The sequence below is a fragment of the Saccopteryx leptura genome, chromosome 3, assembly GCF_036850995.1.
Source record: "Saccopteryx leptura isolate mSacLep1 chromosome 3, mSacLep1_pri_phased_curated, whole genome shotgun sequence".
NCBI classification, from domain to species: domain Eukaryota; kingdom Metazoa; phylum Chordata; class Mammalia; order Chiroptera; family Emballonuridae; genus Saccopteryx; species Saccopteryx leptura.
Window position 1 is genome coordinate 358,142,283 of NC_089505.1, and position 20,763 is coordinate 358,163,045.

General features: G+C 50.4%; 1 protein-coding gene, 1 long non-coding RNA gene and 1 other non-coding gene across 3 annotated transcripts in view; 2 read left to right on the forward strand and 1 right to left on the reverse strand.

Moving 5' to 3' along the window:
* Window positions 1–1,449, forward strand: part of TBC1D31 (TBC1 domain family member 31) — a 57,853-nt gene extending 56,404 nt beyond the window's left edge. Inside the window, exon 22 of the mRNA XM_066379425.1 lies at window positions 1,120–1,449. Coding sequence (XP_066235522.1) covers window positions 1,120–1,253 — 134 coding nt within the window. The 3' untranslated portion in view covers window positions 1,254–1,449. The remainder of the gene's footprint in view (window positions 1–1,119) is intronic.
* Window positions 1,450–4,958: 3,509 nt separating this feature from the next.
* TRNAM-CAU (transfer RNA methionine (anticodon CAU)) lies at window positions 4,959–5,031 on the reverse strand. The gene has a single exon. It is a non-coding gene; the product is annotated as a tRNA-Met (tRNA).
* Window positions 5,032–5,129: 98 nt separating this feature from the next.
* LOC136398078 (uncharacterized) lies at window positions 5,130–9,496 on the forward strand. The gene is made up of 3 exons (XR_010749973.1): window positions 5,130–5,696; window positions 9,109–9,242; window positions 9,345–9,496. It is a non-coding gene; the product is annotated as an uncharacterized lncRNA (long non-coding RNA).
* The last annotated feature ends 11,267 nt before the right edge of the window (window positions 9,497–20,763 follow it).

Consider the following 20,763-nt stretch of genomic DNA (forward strand, 5'->3'; position numbering starts at 1 on the left):
TCCCCCCCAGCCCCACCCCTGCAGCTGTCAGTCTGTTCTCTGTATTTATGAATTTTTAAAAGGAGAGGAGAGAGGGGACAGGAAACTGCTAAACTTTATTTCAACTGACTTTTTCAATAAAACTATCATATAGGTGAACCAGAATTTAACAGGGTCGTTTGAGCACTTTTAGAAGAACAATGTTATGTATTATCGCCTAAAGACCAGCTTTGTAACAAATACACATAACAAGTCCTGAGAATCCAGCCTGCGTAAAATGTTTTTGCTAACTCATAATCTTATATCACCTATAAATTCTGTGATAATAGGAATTAAACCGAAAGTTCTTTGTAAGTCAAGTGAAAGTACAAGAGATTCTTCTTAACTCTTCTCTATTCTGATGGGTCAGAACTTTTAAAATTATTCTAAATTCAAAAATTGACTTGAGGACATTTGATAAGTTTAGGTTATTTGGCAGAAAAACAAAAAAAAAGCAAAATTTGTATTGCTTGGGAGAAAAAGTTTTCAGAAATGGAAGCTGTTTGACTATGCAGCTGAGTTTCAGAGAATTGTATTTTTAAGGTACTTCACATGCCAGCCCCTCGACACCGGTGTGAAATGGCTCTTACACTTAGACCCATTGTAATATTTTAATCTCGATTCTGGACTCCCCTGTGTCAGCCACTGTTAAAACCATTGGATTTATTTACTTTTATGTAATCACTGGGAAGTGGTCATGGTGTGTACAATATTAATTTTGGCAACTTGGAATGCCTTTTCTCATTATATTAAGCGTCCTAGTGAAGAAACTTTGTTACAAAGAACTCAAATCCTCTTTTGAACTGGCTTTGCTCCTAATTTAAAAGATTGTTTCTCCGAAGTAAAAAATGCTACATACCCAAAAGCTGATAAATTGTCCAGTAGCATTCGTTCAATTTAATGTATAAATATTTAGCTTATAAATGGAACCTCATTGGGCCAGGTAATAATATCTCAGGCTTTTGTTTAAGAAATATGATTTTTGAGAATATGTATTTCATTATTGATTTTTACAACATACTTACCTTTGAAATAAATGCTGTATCATCGTTGCTAACATCAGAACATTAAACTATTACTAATTTAAATTTTGTGTTCAAGTTTCTTTACACCAAAGAAAAATGCAGTGGGACACGGTGGAACGGGACCTTCTGGAGAGAGTGAGGGGCCTCCGCCAGAGAATCGCCACCCAAGCTCGGAACAAGTGCCAGACGCCTCATCTCTTGGCCACATAGGAGGCCGGTCACCTAGAAAGAGTCCAAGAGAGCAATACCTATTTTGCAATCAATGACACTGATTTTTAGATAATTTATTTTTAATTCCTGTAAAGATCAACATTTTGTATTGACAACTGTGTATAAAAATTATGTGTTCTATTTAATTCTTATGTGTTTGGCTTGTAAATGGCTTCTGGTACTTTTTACAATAAAAAAAATTTCTGAAGATATTGGCACTTGCGTTAGTGTCCTCAGGTGCTAAGAACCAGCATAAACCTCCATAACTTTAGTTGATAAGGGTTTATTTTAAAGGAAAAACCAGAGATAAAGAACAGGAAAGCATCTCAACTATATAATGGGGCGCGAGAGAGAACTGAGCAGCGCCTCTAGAGCAGGGACCGTGGAGTGGCCGCCATTACAGCTCTGTCCCCACGGCAGCAGGCTCTCCTCTTTGAGGTGTTCCCACCGTATGGTAACGCCATACTCACGCATCAGTGTCTGCCTGCCTCTCCTGACGGCACCTCCACCCACTCTCCCCTCTCCAGCGCTTAGCTCCACATCTTGGGCCAATTACTTCTCTGACCCCATTCCCAGAAGGAAGGAGGAAGTCGCTCATGGACCTGATGTGAGGATTAAGTAAGATAACGTACATGAGAAGTTTCTGGACAGTGCTTGACAATAATGTGGAATATGTAGTAGGAATTTCTTTTTTTTTTTTTTTTTTGGTGCTCACAAAACATAGTCTAAATGGTAAACCAAATATTTTCAATAAAAGTGCTCTCTTTTTATCCAATAGTCAAAAATCTGAAGCATCGCTGTGCAAGGCTTTGGTCTCCCGAGAGCACTTTCCTGGTCCTAGTTTTTTATTCATGTTCAGCTAGTTCCAAATGTGCCTTTAATGGGTCAGGCTGGTAAGATTGGCAGCGGGACATCACAGGATATAAAATACATGGAGTATGATGGGAACTTCGGTGAACTAGGATTTGTTTCCTCACCTAAAACCAAATTCTAAAATACAGTTCTCCGGGCTGTAAAGTATATAAATGTACACCTGAAACGAATATAGTACTGAATAGAAACTGCAATTGAATACAGAATCAGCTACATATTACCAGTTTCTGACCTCTTTTACTAGAACTTACACTTGACTCAACTGGTTTTTCAACCACACACACACCTCTTTCATAGTATTACAGTATTTCATATTTTTAAAGTTTCTATTCATCCAATCAGAGTGAGCTATGCATTCTCTCACCCATATGAAGAAATCCCTTTGATCTCCCTTTTTCTCTGAGCCTACAGTTCTCCCAGTAATCTTTTCCTTTTTTTAATTTATTGACTTCAGAGAAAGCTTTAGAGAGAGGAAGGGAGAGAGAAAAACTGATCTGTTCCTGTCTGTGCCCTGACTGGGGATCAACCAGCAACCTCTGCATATAGGGATGTCGCTCTAACCACCTGAGCGATAGCCAGGGCTCTCCCAATAATCTTGATAAAGTCACTTCCTTAGCCGATATCTGACACCTTCACTGAATGAATCCCTTTGGTCCTGTGTGCTTCGTTGGCATTTTGAAGGTTATCACATTGCATGAAATCCATTTCTGGTGATCTCTCCCTGCTTCTTGACATTATGTCCTCAACCTTACCCCAGTTTCTTTACAATGTAAATTCTCTGAGAACTGAATGAAGGTTGAGCTTGGCAAGAATTCCTCCCACGCTGGCTCCATTCTAAAAGCTCTCTCAAGTACTCGAGTAAAAGCGGAGAGGTTCCTAAAGGCCTTTTCATATTTATTACATTCACAAGGTTTCCCTCTGGTGTGAATTGTACAGTGTTGGATAAATTGGGGGCTTTCGCTAAATCCCTGTTTGCATCAACGACATTTGAAAGACTTTCCAGTATGAAGTCAATGGTGTTGAATAAGTTATTAAGTTGGTTAAAGGCCGAGGGAGAGTAAAGAAAAGACAAACTTGGAAGGGAGGCCCCCTCCCTCCCCAAGGCTCAGGTTCGGACTGTTGGAGAAGTGGTTGCAGACCACTGAATAGCGGAGGAGTTGCTGGATTGTCCCGGCCAGGGCTGGCCCGTAGAACCCCGTTCTCAGGAAGTACATCTCGGGGGCAGGCACCCCAAGGCTGTTGGGTAAGGCACACCGGGTCAGGGCATCAGGCCCCTGACTGTTGTTGGGGTGGGGTGCACACTAGCTGGCTCTGGCTGGTATGGGGAGGGCTACAGGAAACCACCAACTGAGTCACAGGCAAACCGAGACTGGAAGACAGACACCAGGCGCTCGGAGCCGGCCAGGGCATGCTGCTGGCACTAGACCTGGGACACGCCATGCCCAGTGGTGGGGCAATCATCTAACAACCGGTTCTCTGCCCTAATGACCGTTTTAAATATAAAAAAGCGATACACTGAAAGGTAGCTTATTATTTCATGCATTTATTACATGAATAACAATAAAAGAGGTACACAAAACTAGATTATGAGAGTCTTTAAATATTAATGAAAAAATATTAAATAATACCTGACAAAAACAGTAAAACTGTTTGTTAAGATATTTCCATATTGTTTCTTGATTGGCATCCTCATTTGCAATTTTTTCCGCCTATGGACTGAATGAACGTTACTACCGGCGCTTAGAATACGCTGTTGCGCAGATGAACGTTTAAAAAAAGAGTAAAGACTGTAAATTTGTGGTTTCCACATTGGGCGGCTGCCCAGGCTCCCACCTTAGAGAACCCTGATGACAGGTGCCATTTTAACAACCGGTTCGCGGAACTCAACAAAACATTAGGTATCTGCTGAACTGGTGCGAACCGGCTAAACGCCACCACTGGCCATGCCCATGTTGGGAGGACTGCAGTAAAATGGTCATTGGGATGGGACTGTGAAGTCACTAAGAGATTGTGTGCTCTGGGCACACACACTGGCACCACTGGTGAACCGTGAGACAGGAGCAAGAACCGGCAAAGCGGCACTTTGGAGCTAGGCCGGGAGCCCAGTCCTGCTGCCCTGTCCTCCAGCGCCCCCTGGTGACAGCTCAGCGTGGCGCCCACCGTGAGGAGAAATGCCGGCAGGAGGATGCCGGTTAATGGGGAGGTGGTGCAGAATGAAGCGTGCGTTGCAGCTGAGAGGCCGCAGGTTGGTAACTGGCACACTCGTGCAACTGGAAGGAGCTGTGACAGCTGACGAGACAGAACTGTGGACTCGACTTGGCCTCTGTGTAATCGATGGACACGCCAGCATTCCCCGGCTGGCTGTAGATGACGGCCCCCAAAGGCTCAGGAAGGCGGGAATGTAGGAGTGGGTTTGTCACATCTGAACTCAGTGACTCCGGGCTGTGCACGTCCCCCGCGACGGCCAGTGGTGGGGCGCGGACGGCAGGGGTGCTCCCTGGGCACCCTGGTGAGAGCGGGGTTCCCTCTGAGAGGCTCCGTAGGGTCCCGGCCCACCCGGCGCGGCTAGTCTCGCGCAGCCTCCGGTCGGGTCCCCCCCTACGGTCCTGCGCCAGCCTCCGGTCCGGTCCTCCCAACCCGGCCCCGAAAGCCGCAGAGTCGAGAGGTTCTACGCCAGTGAAACCTCTCCCGCCGGGATGCTTCGGGGAGGACAGGCTGGGCCGACCCACGCGGGACCCGATAGCGGAAAAGCGCTGGACGCCTGGTGTCTCTGAGTCCACCAAAAAGTAACTACAAATCCCCTTTCCAGGGGGAAGAGGGACAAAAGTATTGTGCCCCGTGTGAGGATCGAACTCACGACCTTCAGATTATGAGACTGACGCGCTACCTACTGCGCTAACGAGGCACCTAGAAGCAGTTGTCGTCTGTACTATAATGAGGCTATCGCGGCAGCCCTGTGCGCATGCTCAAAACGTTATGAGCTGTGTTTTGGCCTGGTTTTTTTGTCTACGCTGGATTCTTAGGCAAAACAGTCGTAGTTCTTCTCCCCGGATCCCGCAAGGAGGGCGCTCTGGCCGAACCGCCCCCCCCAGCTCAGGTTCGGGTCTTTCTCCTTCTGCGGGTTTGTTTGTCAATCAACAAACACTGCAGCGCTGCTCTGGGTAGGGGGGCCCAGAAGAACGGGATTTCTCCTGCAGAGGCAAACTGTGATCCTTGCATAGTGCTTGCCGAGTGTCTGCACGTTCGTGATCCGGGAAACACTTCCTGGGCACCTACAAAGCTCCCGGCCCCGTGCTCGGCGCTGCGTCCGCAGGGACTCCAAGAGCTGGAGGTGGCGCGCAGATGAGAAGTAATGTGGAAACAAACACACGCACCGCAGACCCCGCTCCGGCCGGGTCCCCAGCCCCTCCCGGCGCCACAGGCAGAGGCCGCTCTTAGAGGCGTCCCTAACTCCCGAAGCGACACCGCGAGCCACAGCCTCGGCGCCTTGGAAGCCCCGGACCGTCGCTACCTGCCCCCTTCCCTCCGCACAGCTCCTTCAAATACAGTCGTCGTCAAAGGAAGCTTGAGGTCACTGTCATAAACGGAAAACGTGTGGGTTTCCCCCCCCTAATACGTGGTAAAATATACTGCTCACAAAAATAGGGGATATTTCGAAATGAATATGAAGCGATAAAATATCCCCTAATTTTAGTGAGCAGTGCCTAACTATTAAATAAAAAATACTTGTCCATGTACCATCTAAAATCAGCCAGCTTGAGGCACACATAAGATTTCTGTATTTCGCTGTATGTAAATTTTACTTTTAAAATGTAAGAGGAAAATGACAGGCATATAGAAGGGGAGTGCGTCGACACGTTTGAAGCGCTCGGGAAGATCAGAAGGCTCAATGGACCTGCTGACTCAGAGGGAAGAGATTGGGGAGACTGCGAGTAGCAAAATGTGAATGTAGATGGTGGTGGGTGTACGGACATTGACGCGGCGAGGAGGGGAAGAGGAGGGGGGAGAGGAGGGGGGGAGAGAAGGGGGGAGAGGAGGGGGGAGAGGAGGGGGAGTGGAGGGGGGAGAGGAGGGGGAGAGGAGGGGGAGTGGAGGGGGGAGAGGAGGGGGAGAGGAGGGGGAGAGGAGGGGGAGAGGAGGGGGAAGAGGAAGGGGAGGGGGAGAGGAAGGGGATAGGAGGGGATAGGAGGGGAGAGGAGGGGGAAGAGGAGGGGGAGGGGGAGAGGAAGGGGATAGGAGGGGATAGGAGGGGAGAGGAGGGGGAAGAGGAGGGGGAGGGGGAGAGGAAGGGGATAGGAGGGGAGAGGAGGGGGAAGAGGAGGGGAAGAGGAAGGGGAGAGGGAGAGGAAGGGGAGGGGGAGAGGAAGGGGAGGGGGAGGGGGAGAGGAGGGGAAGAGGAAGGGGAGAGGGAGAAGAAGGGGAGGGGGAGAGGAAGGGGAGGGGGAGAGGAAGGGGAGGGGGAGAGGAAGGGGAGGGGGAGGGGGAGAGGAAGGGGAGGGGGAGAGGAAGGGGAGGGGGAGAGGAAGGGGAGGGGGAGGGGGAGAGGAAGGGGAGAGGAGGGGAGAGGAGGGGAAAGAGGAAGGGGAGGGGGAGAGGAAGAGGAGGGGGAGAGGAAGGGGGGGAGAGGAAGAGGAGGGGAGAGGAAGGGGAGAGGAGGGGGAAGAGGAAGGGGAGGGGGAGAGGAAGAGGAGGGGAGAGGAGGGGAGGGGAGGGGGGAGGGAGGGGGAGGGGGGAGGGGAGGGGGGAGGGGAGGGGAGGGGGGAGGGGAGGGGGGAGACGAGGGGGAGAGGAGGGGGAAGGGGAGGGGGGAGGGGAGGGGGGAGAGGAGGGGAGGGGAGGGGGGAGGGGGGAGGGGAGGGGGGAGGAGGGGAGGGGGGGAGGGGAGGGGGGAGGAGGGGAGGGGGGAGGGGAGGGGGAGACGAGGGGGAGACGAGGGGGAGAGGGGGAGGGGAGGGGGAGGGGAGGGGGAGGGGAGGGGGGAGAGGAGGGGGAGAGGAGGGGAGGGGAGGGGGGAAGAGGAGGGGGGAGGCTTCGGGGCGGGGCGGCTCTGCCCAGGGCTCCTACTCTGCGCAGCGGTCAGTCCTGGCCTTGCCCGCGGCCTCGAGGGACGCTGTGCTGAGGGTCTCCGCCACCCGCAGCCGGCTTCGGTTTGTCCCTGCGCTGGCAGCTGGTAGAACGGAGGCTGGGGAGTCCTTTGGTACTGGGGGTTCCTTGGGCCCGAAGCCCCGGGACAGGTGCCGGGAAGGGAGAAGAGAGGGCGCCCACTCGGTCGGGCTCCGGACACACTGATTGTACTACCGCGTGCTGGATACCGGCCTGGGTCCTCACGCAGGGGTGACCACCATCGCCACCCAGCCCTGTTTAGGGACGGTGGGCATATTCCGCTAACGTGTCTTCGCCTTTGAAATACTTGCGTCACCAGTTTTCAGGACTTCTCTGATCGCGCCAGTCTCGGGAAACACACCTGTGTCCCTCAGCGCACCTGCGGAATCCGGCCTGGGTGCGCGAGGGAACCCGCGCGGGGAGGCCAGTGCTACTGCCCACCGGGGTCGCAGGCGCAGAGGCTCCTGCAGGCGACGGCCCCACACCTGCGTGGTCGTGAATGACTGACTGGTGGGGCGAGAGGACCTCAGATCGTGCCTGCTGGGGGGACTCCCGTAACAAGTCCTTCCCACCCCCAGGTCTTTGCTCTGGCTGCTCTCCCCGCCTTTTACACCACCTGACTCCTTTTATTGTGACTGGGCTCTCTTCCTCGTCCCGTCAAAGGTCCCCTCCTCTGCCAAACCAGATCTCTATTTCCTTCTTCAGCTGCTCCTCCCTTCCTGCTCGGAGGGATGAAGGCGCCCCTTCCTCCGGGCTTATTCACTCTCGGAACAACCTGTAGGGATCAGTATTACGACTGCCCTTCGTTACAGACTCGCTAACTCCAATACGTGGGCAACCTGCCAGGTTCAACATTCTAGTCTACTTCCCGTAATCATTCAAACATAAAATATGTATCCTCATATTATACATATTTTATGTTTGAATGATTACTGATTACCCTAATATACCTCTCAGCAACAAGATTATATACATAAATTGACATTTGTTTTCTGTGATAAGTTTCTAAGTGTCAGATTTTTCTTCTAAATCGGCATATCATTATTTTTATCAGTACACGATTAATGAAAAATCACAAATCTATTTATAAATTTGAAGATTAATTATTGAATGTAAATATTCAAGGTAAGCACGTATTTTTCTCGCTCATGGGTATGTAGGTCCCTCTAGGCTGAGGATGGGTTCAGCTCTGCTCTTCGTGTCTCCGCATTTCCTGTGACAAGCCATTTCCTGGCCCTGGTGGGTCTCTTCTCCTCCTGCAGTCATGGCTCGATTGGAGCAAGTTGGCCCTGAGCTCTGAGGATGGCTCCATGCCCCCCCCCCCTCAGGTGCTAAGAAGAGCTCGGTTGCTGAGCATTGGAGAAACGCTGCAAATGAGCAGAGCATTGCCCCCTAGTGGATCCCAGTAGGGGTGCATGCAGGAGTCTGTCTCTTCCTCCCTTCTACTCACTAAATAAAATAAATAAAAATTAAAAAAGCCCTTTCCCAAGGTATATTCTTCTCAGTGAAGGTCACAACAGCAGAGCTAACTATGCCAAATACCTTCATCTCAATTCCATTGGCCAAACGGCTGCCCTGGCTTTGCAACCTCCCCTACTGTGGGTTGCATATATTTCTCTATATGCAACCCACAGTAGGAGAGGTTGCAAAGCCAGGGCAGGGGACAGAATGAAGAATTGAGAATAAATAATCTGCCACACATACAGAAATAGACAAGTAAATAAAATCTCCCTCATCCCACCCCTGCCCCAATCCTGTTCCCTCTCCAGAGGATATCAGCATCATACTGTCCTGTGACTTACTTTTTCCAATGAACAGTAAATTTCAAACTGTTTTCCTGCCAATACATGTAGCTCTTCCTTGTTTTTTGTAACCACAGCAGAGACTGGACACAAATACAAAGACCATGTGAAGCCATGGGAGAAAGATGGCCATCTACAAGCCAAGGAGAGAGGCCTTAGAAGAAACCAACCCTTTCAACACCTTTCTCTTGGACACCCAGCCTCCAGAATGGTGAGAGAATACGTTTCTATTGGGTCAGTTCCCCTGTCGGTGGCACTTTGTTATGGCAGTCTGGGTTTTCTGACTCTAGAACATCTCATTCTTCCCAGTTAGGAATGAATACTGTAGTGAACATTCTTGTACCTGTTTTTGATGGTGGAAGTCTGATGAGCCTGTCAGAAATCAGACAAAACGTTGTGTCCTAGACTCTGGCCAATCTGCTGTCGCACCCCTGAGGGAGCACAGCGGGAGCTTCCCATGTAACTGAAGGTGAAGACTGAGAGCTGTGGGATTGTCTGCTGGGGCGTTCACAGGTGTCAGGAGCCAGGACTTTTCTTGTCACCCCTGACCTCTCCCTTCCCTTCCATCCCACCTGCAGGTCACCGTCTCCATCTGCTTGGCAGGGATCCCAACCAGACTGTGGGCGGCCTCTGCCCTGACCTCAGCCCTCAGCTCGTGTCTCCTCGAATGGTTCTCAGCCGTCACCGCTCCATTTGGAGGAAGTCAGGTTGAGGTTGCAGACCCCAACCTCACAACGACGGTCTCCTCCTTTCTAATGCTATCTGCTTTAAAACTAATAATAAAATAATTTCAAAATATGGAGGGGTAGAGAGGCTGGGCGAGGAGAAGGCTTGTCAGGAAGGGGAGGGAGCCGGAGAGAAAGGCCCCATGTGGGGAGGAAACTCACCGGTGGCACCTTGGGAGGTGGCACTGGTTTCCCGGGTCTGGCCCCTTTCCCTTCAGGACTTAGAGACGTGGCAGGCCTTGGCTGCAGGCCCACATGTCTCATCTCATTATTCTGGCTGTGCCGAGCCAGGGGCCAGGGCGCAGCCCAGGGAGGCCCAGGGAGGCCCAGGGAGGGCGGGTGGGGAGGGAGGAGGCGGCCTCCCTCAGACGCACCCTGTGGGAAGCACCCAGGGGTTCTTTGTCGTCTGTGCAGGGCAGCGGCAGGTCACCGCCTCCCCGCGCCATTTTGACTGGACGAGTGGGCATGTGAGTCAGCCTGTGGTTCATGGAGCCTTCTGAGACTCACTGCTCTGATCTGTGCCTACAGAGCTCTGAGGAGGAAGGCCCCCTGACATTGGGACTTCCCTTGACGGGCTCTGCCCTTCTCCACACGGGGCGAGAGGAAGCCATTGCAGACGGTCATCGGGCCTTGTCCGGGCTCCGCATAACTGCTTCTGTAGCTCCCACCATGGCTGAGACAAAGGCCAGAGGCCTCATGTGCCCCCCGACATCTGACCTCTTGAGGTCATCCCTTCCTACTCCCCCCCCCCCCACAGCCTACACGTACCTCAGGATGCACCGTGACCTCAGGATGCCCCTGACCCCTCCGTTAGGCCCGCCTCCCTGCTCTGGACTCCCGCAGCTCTGGCTCCCCTGCCCTTAGCCCGGCTCAGTGTCACGACTTCCCCTCTGCTGTCTTCCCCACGGCCCTGCGGGCAGCACTGCAGCCCAGGCCACGCTGTCAGCCATGCAGAGTGCACGGCGGGCCCCGAGCACTAGATGATGAAGGAAGACAGTTCTCAGTTCTACAGGGATTGCTTGTCTTCCTTGGAGGGTGGGGACTGCAGTTGGCTCATTTCTGTATTCCCAACTTTTAGTCTGATCAAAGACCTCATTCCAAAAATATCTAGTCTCTGATTTCAGAAACCAAGCAGGCCTTACCACTTGAAAGTTCATCACCCACACTCCACATACAGGTGAGGAGGACGGTGGCCCCCTAGCCAGAGAAGAGGAGAGGGTCACAGCAGTCCCCTCACAGGCCCTTCCACTCCGCCCCCTCTGGCAGGTGGGACAGGTGGTGGCGGGTGTGGTCCCGGCAGCTCCGGGGCACCCAGGAGCTGGGCCTGCTCCTTCCAGGTTCAGACCTGGAGCAGGACAGTTGTTTCGCCTGCAGTTCCAACAGGTGCGATGCAGTGTCAGGGTCACAGTGTTTGTCCTGGCGCCCCAGGCGGTGTTGGGACACAGAGTCAGAGGCCTCCTTCTTTGCCCTAATCGGCATCACGGTGCTCACCTGCAGTTGTCAGGCACACAGGGGCTGGGCTGCTAGGTCATTCATCCTTGCAAATTGTATCACTAAAATCTACTCCTACGCCTGGATTTCACACATAGCGTTTGCGCCTGAAATTGCACAACTATATTGTGGCAAAGTTACATCATCTGGCTCATAATTTCAGGTTTAGCAGCTTCAGCTGATTTAGGTGACAGTCTGATGGCTGAAGGGGAAACGTCTGATTACAAAGTGGCATTTACGGGGAGGTCCGGGCCCCCTCAAGCACCTCGCACACACGCACATAGAAAGCACTCGGTAAATGTTTGTGGGATAAATGAGTGATATAACGTTTGCTATCGTGAGCCTATGGGTCATTTTCTGCTCAGAAATTTGTCCCCAATTATCACACGTGGACAAACACCGAGCAGGTCTTTGCTCATTGAAAAGAAGCAGGGAGTTGGCCACAAGGAGCTCGTCCACCCTTACAATCTTTAAGTCACTAGAGCCAAAGAGGGGTGCAATCCAGAATCTTCTAGAACATTGCTTTTCTCTGCAAAAAGAAACAATCAGCAAGTGCTGGGAGAGGTGGGGGGAGGGGTCCATGCAGAAGGAATAGAACCCACTTGGTCTACAGAAGTGGCAGAAGCTGGCACTTCCTCTCTCCCTTGGGGTAGGGGCTGCTGGGAGGTGATCATGGGTTTTATGCAATAGATATTTAACCAAGTGGGATAGCCACTGGGATCGAGGGGGTGAACAAGACAGAACTGGTTCCTCATGGAGATACTAAGTTGGAATTGAGGAGGTAATAAGACTTCAAGAAGTTCAAAGCTGGAGTTCTCTGTTGCAGATGACAGAATCCACTCCGGCTGGTGAAGCAGAAAGGGCTTGTTACAGACTATCAGTTCATTACAGAAATGCCAGGAGGCCTAGGGAACCACACTTGGATGCCACAGAGGCCAGAACGACCTAGCCAGGAAGATGCACAGCCACACCATGGGCTGTTTCCATGGAAACCATCCTGCTGCTACCACTGCCGATCGCTCACCTCGTTTCTGCCTGAGCTGCTGCGGCAGAAGAACCAGAGCCTCGCGTGGGGCCTGCTGGTGGCTCACAAGCACCATCCAAAGCTGAGAGGCTGCTCAGGGTCCTGTCAGAACCTGGGCCCCATGCAGAGCTCTGACATGTGGGGCCTCTGGGCAAAGGAGTTTGAGTTTCCCAGATGCCATGGAAAAGCACCTAGAGGGGAACTGCAGGGGGTCCTGAGGGATATAATCTACACTGTTGCCAGGACATACACACACAAAATGGTAATGATGTCTAGTGGGGTGACTATGGAAGATGTTTGATATTTTTCTTTCATTTTAATGCATGTTATTTTGTTTATTTTTGCTTGTTTCCCCTGTGGTTTTATTTTTTATTTTATTTTTTTTGGTGAAAGAGACAGAAGCAGAGAGAGGGACAAACAGACAGGAAGGAAAAGAGATGAGAAGCAACAATTGTTCGTTGCAGCACCTTAGTTGTTCATTGATTGCTTTCTCATATGTGCCTTGACCCGGGTGCTACAGCAGACTGAGTGACCCCTTGCTCGAGCCAGCGACCTTGGTGAGCCTTGAGCCTGCGTTCAAACTGGCAACCTCGGGGTCTTGAACCTGGGTCCTCTGAGAATCCCAGTCCAGCTCTCTATCCACTATGCCACCACCTGGTCAGCCCCCCCCCCCCCAGTTTTATAATAGACTTGTAATAGTCACAAAACAAAAGGCAAAAGCCAACAGTTATTTTCGGAAGAAAGAAACTCTAAAGAAAGGACACAAAGTGGAGTTCTGTAGAGGAAAGGACTTCCCAGCCCACCTTGGAGGGAGGGTCCTTCCCATGACCCCTCCGGCCCGATGGCCACCTCGGGCAGCCTCTGACTATTGGCAAAGTGTACCCAGAGCTACATTAACTTTATAAGAAGTTAAGTTAAAGAGCACATGTTCCTGAGATGAGCTATTTATACTTCCCTTACTTTATTATATGGTATTTTCAACCTTCCTTCCCCATGGGTACATTCACACAAACCTCCATGCACAGAAGGGCCTCACGCTTGGTTTAATGCTCTGCTGTCACCCACTTGAAATTCTTCGTGATTTGATCACTGAGCTTGGGTTTGGTGAGTGGGATCCAATGGCAGTGTGAGCAGAAGAGTCGTGCGCCCTGTAGTCCCTGCTGCCCCCTCGGCATGCAGCGTTTCCATTGGCACGATGCCCCATGAGCTCAGAATTCCGGGGCACTGGGAGGTCAGTGGGACTCAGCATGAGAAAAAGTAAGCATCTCACATCTAACACTAGGTGGGGCAATTACAGACCCGAGAGGTCACACTTTCTGTTGGAACCAGAATTTGCATCAAATATAGAATAGGGCAATAGCGTTCTAAGAAAAATGAATGACCAAGGAATGCTGCCATATGCTTTTTTTAAAAAAAAATTAAATGTATTGGGATGACATTGGTTAATAAGATTATATAGATCTCAGGTGTACAATTCTATGCTATATCATCTGTATATTGCATTGTGTACTCACCCCCGAAACTCACATCTTCTTCCATCCCAAGAAATGTGAATGACCAAGGAACTCGACCATATGCTTTTCTACTCGTGTTACTTCCCTGTATTGGCCAGTGACATTATGCTGAAAATAATGACCTAGAAGGAAAGAAAAAGAAGTGTTATCTCTTTTCTGTTCTTCCTTGCTCATCAATAAGCCAAAGGTAGACAGCTTTGGTAGAATATATGCATATCAAGTAGTGAAATAAAAACAGTTGACTAAGTTTTGTGGGGCATTTCCACTTTCTGGTAAGAAAGAAACACGTATGTATGTACAAATAAAACATAAATCATGCCATTCCAGCGCTTCTGCATACAAGTTATATGCTCCCACATTTGCGTTGAAAATAGTGTTGCACAATATAAAGAGGAATGGTGAAATTCATGCTCATAATTTTGAATTTTACTTTTTTACTTAAAACATTAAATAGCAACACCAAAAAAAAAAAAAAAAAAAAAAAAAAAAAAAAAACCACCAGGAGAAATGAACAGAAACACTGCAGCAGAGAAGAAATAGCTTTCCATCTTAATATCATCATTGCCGCATTTTTCCTTTGGTTTTGAACAAGGGTCTCACGTTTTCATTTGCACCGGGCCCAGCATATTGTCATTTTTAAAAGCTTATGCGTTGACAAAGATGTGGAGCTACTGGAAGTCTCACACACTGCTGGTGGGATGTCAAATGGTATAGGATTTTTTTTTTTCCGAAGCTGGAAACGGGGAGGCAGTCAGACAGACTCCCGCATGCGCCCCACCGGGATCCACCTGGCATGCCCACCAGGGGGCAATGCTCTGCCCATCTTGGGGCGTCGCTCTGCCGCAATCAGAGCCATTCTAGCGCCTGAGGCAGAGGCCACAGAGCCATCCTCAGCGCCCGGGCAAACTTTGCTCTGTTGGAGCTTTGGTTGCAGGAGGGGAAGAGAGAGACAGAGAGGAAGGAGAAGGGGAGGGGTGGAGAAGCGGATGGGTGCTTCTCCTGTGTGCCCTGGCCGGGAATCAAACCCAGGACTCCTGCACGCCAGGCCGATGCTCTACCACTGAGCCAACCGGCCAGGGCCCAAATGGTATAGGATTTTTGCAATTGGTCTGGGAGCTTCTTATAAAGTTATCTATAAACCTACCATGAAACCCAGAAATCTTACTTCTAAGTATTAATCTAAGTGAAATGAAAACTTATGTTCAGTCCTGGCTAGTGGCTCAGTTGGTTGGAGCACATCCTGATACCCCAAGGTTGTAGGTTTGATTTCCAGTCAGGGCACGTACAAGAGTCAACCAATGAGTGCACGGGTGGCTAGAACAACGAACCGATGCTTCTTCTCTTTCTCTCCATTTCTCTCTCTCTAAAAATCAAGAAAAAAAGTGTATGTTCATACAAAAACCTATATTTTAATATTTATAGTGGCTTTATTCATAGATACCCCAAACTAGAAACAAGCCAACTGAGAAATGGATAAACAAACTGTAGTACCTCCATGCAAATAACATGCTATTTGGCAATAAAAACAAGCCGATCATTGACGCAGCCACAATATGGATGGACCCCAAGCACATGTGCTAAGGGAAGGAAGCCAGACTCAAAAGGCTCACACCGTATGATTCCATTATAGGACATTAGGGAGTGGGCAAAACCTTAGGGAAAAAGGAGAGCTCAGTGGTTGCCAGGGACTGGGGGAGGTGGAGGGAGAAGGGGAACGGCCTGGGGAATTTTTGCAATGTTGGAAATAGTTTGTATCTTGATTATGGTGGTGGTTACATAACTCTATTCGTTTCCCAAAACTTGTAGAGCTACACACTAGCCCAGATAAATTTTACTGCATCTAAGTTATATGTTAATTTTTGAAAGCTTCTGTAGATTTGTTTTGTTTTTTTGTTTTTTGTTTTTTTGTATTTTTCTGAAGCTGGAAACGGGGAGAGACAGTCAGACAGACTCCCGCATGCGCCCGACCGGGATCCACCCAGCACGCCCACCAGGGGGCGACGCTCTGCCCACCAGGGGGCGACGCTCTGCCCCTCTGGGGCGTTGCTCTGCCACGACCAGAGCCACTCTAGCGCCTGAGGCAGAGGCCACAGAGCCATCCCCAGCGCCCGGGCCATCTTTGCTTCAATGGAGCCTTGGCTGCGGGAGGAGAAGAGAGAGACAGAGAGGAAGGAGGGGGGGGGGGTGGAGAAGCAAATGGGAGCCTCTCCTATGTGCCCTGGCTGGGAATCGAACCCGGGTCCCCCGCATGCCAGGCCGATGCTCGACCACTGAGCCAACCGGCCAGGGCCAGCTTCTGTAGATTTGCTAGCCCCAGAACGGAGTTCCCATGGTCTGTATGCACGTCAGAAATCTTAAATAAGGGACCAAAAGTAGGGAACTTGAGAGAGCAAAGGGACTTGGCTGCTGTGGGACCCTGGGAATGAAGCTGCGATGTGCTGGGTGCCCACCTGGGTTCCCTGAGGATGCCTGGGAAGGCTGCCCCCGTGATGAGCAATCGCAGGACTGGTGGGTGGGTGGGTGGGGATTAGGGTACGGGGCTGGGCTCCCATTCCCTCTCCCACCTTGTACCCTCGCCTGCTGGCATCAGGAGCAGTTTCCGGGCTCCTTGTCTGTGCTGATTATATGCGGAATGTATTGATCGGTGTTGACAGCAAGCTATTTACCTGTCTAGTTAATTAGGCCAACTAATTTTCAACCTAATTGCGTGTCTCAGGTCACTGGGTAATGCGACTGTGTGATTTGCATGCCACGGCAGGCCTTGGTGGGGAAGTGGCAGGGAGAGGGTGGCAGCTGCTACGGAAGGTCAGAGAGGCACCCGTTCCTCCTGGCCCCGGGGGCCCACAGCCAGGCTCAACCCTTGGCTGTGCCCCCGGACAAGCCTTGCTGTTTGTCTGCCCTCTGCCCCAGGAGCTCTTAGCCATCTGTGCAACTCACACGCATCGATTAAATGCCTACTAACTGCCAGCCCCAAACTAGGATGGGCACTGGGGAGCAGGGGCGCCAGAAAGCTAAGTCATGACTCGCCCGGCCCCCTCCCCCGCCCCCCCCAATTGCCCACAGGCTAAAAGAGGAGGTCCTCCCCTCAACCAGCAAGGACAGGATCTGACTGCAGAGAGGAGCAGAGTCTTTGGAGGCAAACCCAACCCAGGCTCTGTCTTCAGGTCCAAGAGGAATTGACTCAACCTCCCTCTGCCTCAGTTTCCTCACCTACAAAACAATGCAGGGCTGCGATGGAATGCAGTGTGTATGGGATGGGGGTGTCCATCCCCTCCCTGTCCCGTGTTTGGGATGGGGGTGTCCATCCCCCCCCTGTCCCGTGTTTGGGATGGGGGTGTCCATCCACCCCCCCTCCCCCGGCCCCCAATGCCATCTTCTCCCTAGAATGTCTCAGAGTCTGGATTTGCCTGCTGATCTCCTCCTCGTGGGATCACCTGAGAAACACGAAAAAGAAACAGTCAAAATTCAGGTGGCGCCTCTCGGGCAGGACCCGCACAGGAGGGATGCTCTGCTCTCTCACGTGCGTCCGGTTGGGGGGCTCGAGCTTTCAACCCGTCCCGTTATGGACAAGGACCACTTTGGTCCCTTGATGACAAGCTTCTCAGTTGTAGAGCTTCGACTACATCAACTATGAAAAAATCTCTGAAAAAGATACGAGTGCTGTTTTATGCTAAGGAGTGGAGCACAAATGGGGCGAGGTCGGATCACTTATTGCACGGGCCTTCTCTCCCTTAGATCTATCACACTTTGGGGTTCACCCCTGAACGAGGCAGAAGGCCCGATGGTTAGCAGGTGGACTCTGGGACCTGAACACCCATACGTAGCTCCTGGCACTGCCCCTTCCCAGCCAGGTGACCTTAGGCAAGTTAGGTAGGTAACCTCTGTGCTTCCGTTTCCTTCATCCATGAGAAACAGTAATAGCACTGACTCACCGTGCTGCTATAGGGAGCGAGTGAGTTAACATATGCCAGGCACTTAGACGAGCCCCCGGTACACTGGACGTGCCCCATAAACGTTAGCTGTTACTATATGGACGGAAAATGGAAGCTCAGTGAAGTTACCTACCCATGCATCTTAGGCACGACCAGTTGTGCCTGATTCCAAAGGCGTTTGAAAGCGTTTTGCCATCGTACGCTCAAGGAATGAAATGCCGTGGGGAGAGAAGGCAGCACACCCATCCCTAGTGCAAGACCGACCGTGTGAGTGCTCCCAGCACCTGGTCGGCGCGGAGGAGGAGCAAGGCCAGCTGGTTGGCGACTGCCAAGAAAGGTCCCTTGCCTAGGTGGGAATCAAGAGGGACCCTGGCAGCCAAGAAGAATGTGAATGAGTTGTGATGGTAGAGGCAGGGATTTCCCTTGAGGTCAGTCATCCCTAGACCAGGCTTCCTCAGTCTCAGCGCTATTGACATTGGGGGCCAGACAGGGCTTTCTGGTCGGCTGCCCCATGCATTGTGACATGTAGCAGCATCCCTGACTTATGCCCACTTGATATCAGTAGCATCACACTCCCCACCCCTGAATGTGGCCACTAGAAATGTCTCTGGACATTGCCAGGTGCTCTCCGGGTAGGAGGATCCACACCCAGCCCTGCTGAGTGCCATCGCCCTAATAAAGGATGCCCCAGCGTCTCATTCTTTCCTTCATTCTCAGATGTTCTCATGAGCAGAAAAGACTACACTTCAGGCCACAGGACAGAAGAAGGGAAGTCCTTCGCAATCCTCAGTTCCTGGAACTGAGAGCTCTTGATAAGATGTCTCAAAGTAGAAAGGTGTGGCTCAACAGATGGCCAACCTTCCTGGTCCAGGAATGCAACCCCAAGTGGGGGAATTTGTCAGCCACTGGGCCCAGTGAGAAAGATGGCCCTGCATAGGGCAGGGGCTGCAGAGGAGAGGCGCTGAAGGACAATGTTGGTGACAATCACTGGCCAGCTGTGTGACTTTGAGGACAGTCACTTCCCCTTTCTGGGCTGCAGTTTACCCACCAGTAAGCTGGAGCCCTTGAAGTACACCCAAGAGTCCTTCCAGGCGAGGACTCCTCTTTGAGCCCTAGAAGGACCAGTGAGGGGCTGGTTCCCAACTCCTAGGGAAAGAGTTCTCTGATCAACCAGTAACGTCTGCCGAAAGTACAGGAGTGGGGGAGTAGGTGTGACAGCACACATAGTATCTATATTTTTTTGTCTGTTCTAAAGGATTCAACTAGAGTCTTGGCGTGGCACCAAGGCGGCCATAGGGAGAGAGCTTAGTAAGTCTCTGCTCAAAGTTACAGGTATTGTGACAAGGAGATAAAATGGAATAAAGGAAGGTTTACCCAAGGTCATGAGTTGAACTCCTTCAAGGTCTTTCAGAAGAGAAGGGATACTTTTAAAATTCCTTTTCTTGTCTTTGCACTGTGCTTTTGCAAATACTACTCTACCAGTATACTGAACCACAGCTTTGGGGAGGTTATAGATGCTTCTAGTAAGGTGACCAACTTTTTTACAATGAAAAGGAGGATAAAAATAAATTGAAGAAAACAATATCATAAATTAAAAAAACCATTTTATTCATTGCAACAATAATACATTATAATATGATAAATGCATAAATAAAAATACTTGTAATATTTTATATTGTAATTATGCTTACATGCTTATTAATTTTTAATAATAATTGTAAGGAAAAAGTACTCATTTAATACAAATACGTTACATCACACGCAATGGATCGACTCTGCATCGATCGAATACGAATATTTACAGATCAGTCTTCCAATATCAAAAAGGAGGACATGTAGGAGGACACTTTCCGAGAGAGGACGGAACTTACACAAGGACTGTCCTCCCTAAAGGAGGATGATTGGTCACCTTACTCCTAGCAATTTTCCTCCCCAGAGCAAATAAGCTGCAGAGAGACCTCCAGCTCCTACCGTTCTAACTGCTTGAAGGCCACACACAGTAGGTTTCGGGCATAGTGCTCTCAGCAGATACTGACAGGGCCCTGCTGTGATGCCATTTGATTCACCGCTCCCATGCTCTCTTACTGTTTGCCCCTGTGACTCGGCCTGAAGGCTTTCTCCGGCCCTGTGGCTGTGCTTGGTGGCACACAGGACAGGCCAGCAGTGTGGCGGATTAATGTGGCTCTGGGAGCAGCCCTAGACCAATGACAAATGGAGGTTGGTAGATAAATGCTGCAGCTTTCTCAGCCTTTGGATGGAAATAATCTGAGATGTGTTGTGTACCATCTCCCAGAGGTCCTGGCAGGACTAGACACAGGTGTTCATAAGCCCTGGATGCCCACAAGGGTAACCTGCTCATTAACATACCCGATAGTAGCTCCCTTCCCTTCCTGACTCTCTCTCCCCTCCGCTGTCAGTTCTTCTTGGGATCATCCTCTGACAACCTCCATAACTGCACATTCCTCGTTTGTGTTTCATGTTCGCAGATTCAACCAACTGCTGATCAAACAGTTTCAGAAGAAAATGTTATGTTGTTTCTGACAGGTACTACAATGGATGGCTCTGTATCGAACATGTACAGACTTTTTTCTTGCCATCATTCCCTAAACAATGCAGTATAACAACAATTTACATAACATTTGCACTGTAGTAGGGTACCAGAAATAATCGAGAGATTTAAAGTACGTGGGACGGAGGATGTGATATGTAACATGCAAATCCTATGCCATTTTATACAAGGAGCTTGAGCATCCACAGATTTAGTGTCCAGGCAGGGGGAGGGGTGGAATAAATCCGCTATAGATGCAGAGGGATGCTTCTACCTGAATCCTAGTCTCAGATCTGTGTCTGGCAGAACCCAGTCAGAGACAGTGAGGACAGTAGAAAACTGCATTCCATTGACATGGAACTGACCATGACCTGACCTGGAAAGAAAAATGTGGCTTCTCCCCTGGGAGTTCCTATACTTCTAACACACCTGCTGTCACTCTGCCCCTCTCGCTGCGAGACAGACGGGTCCTATCGGTCCAATGACCCGGACTCAGTG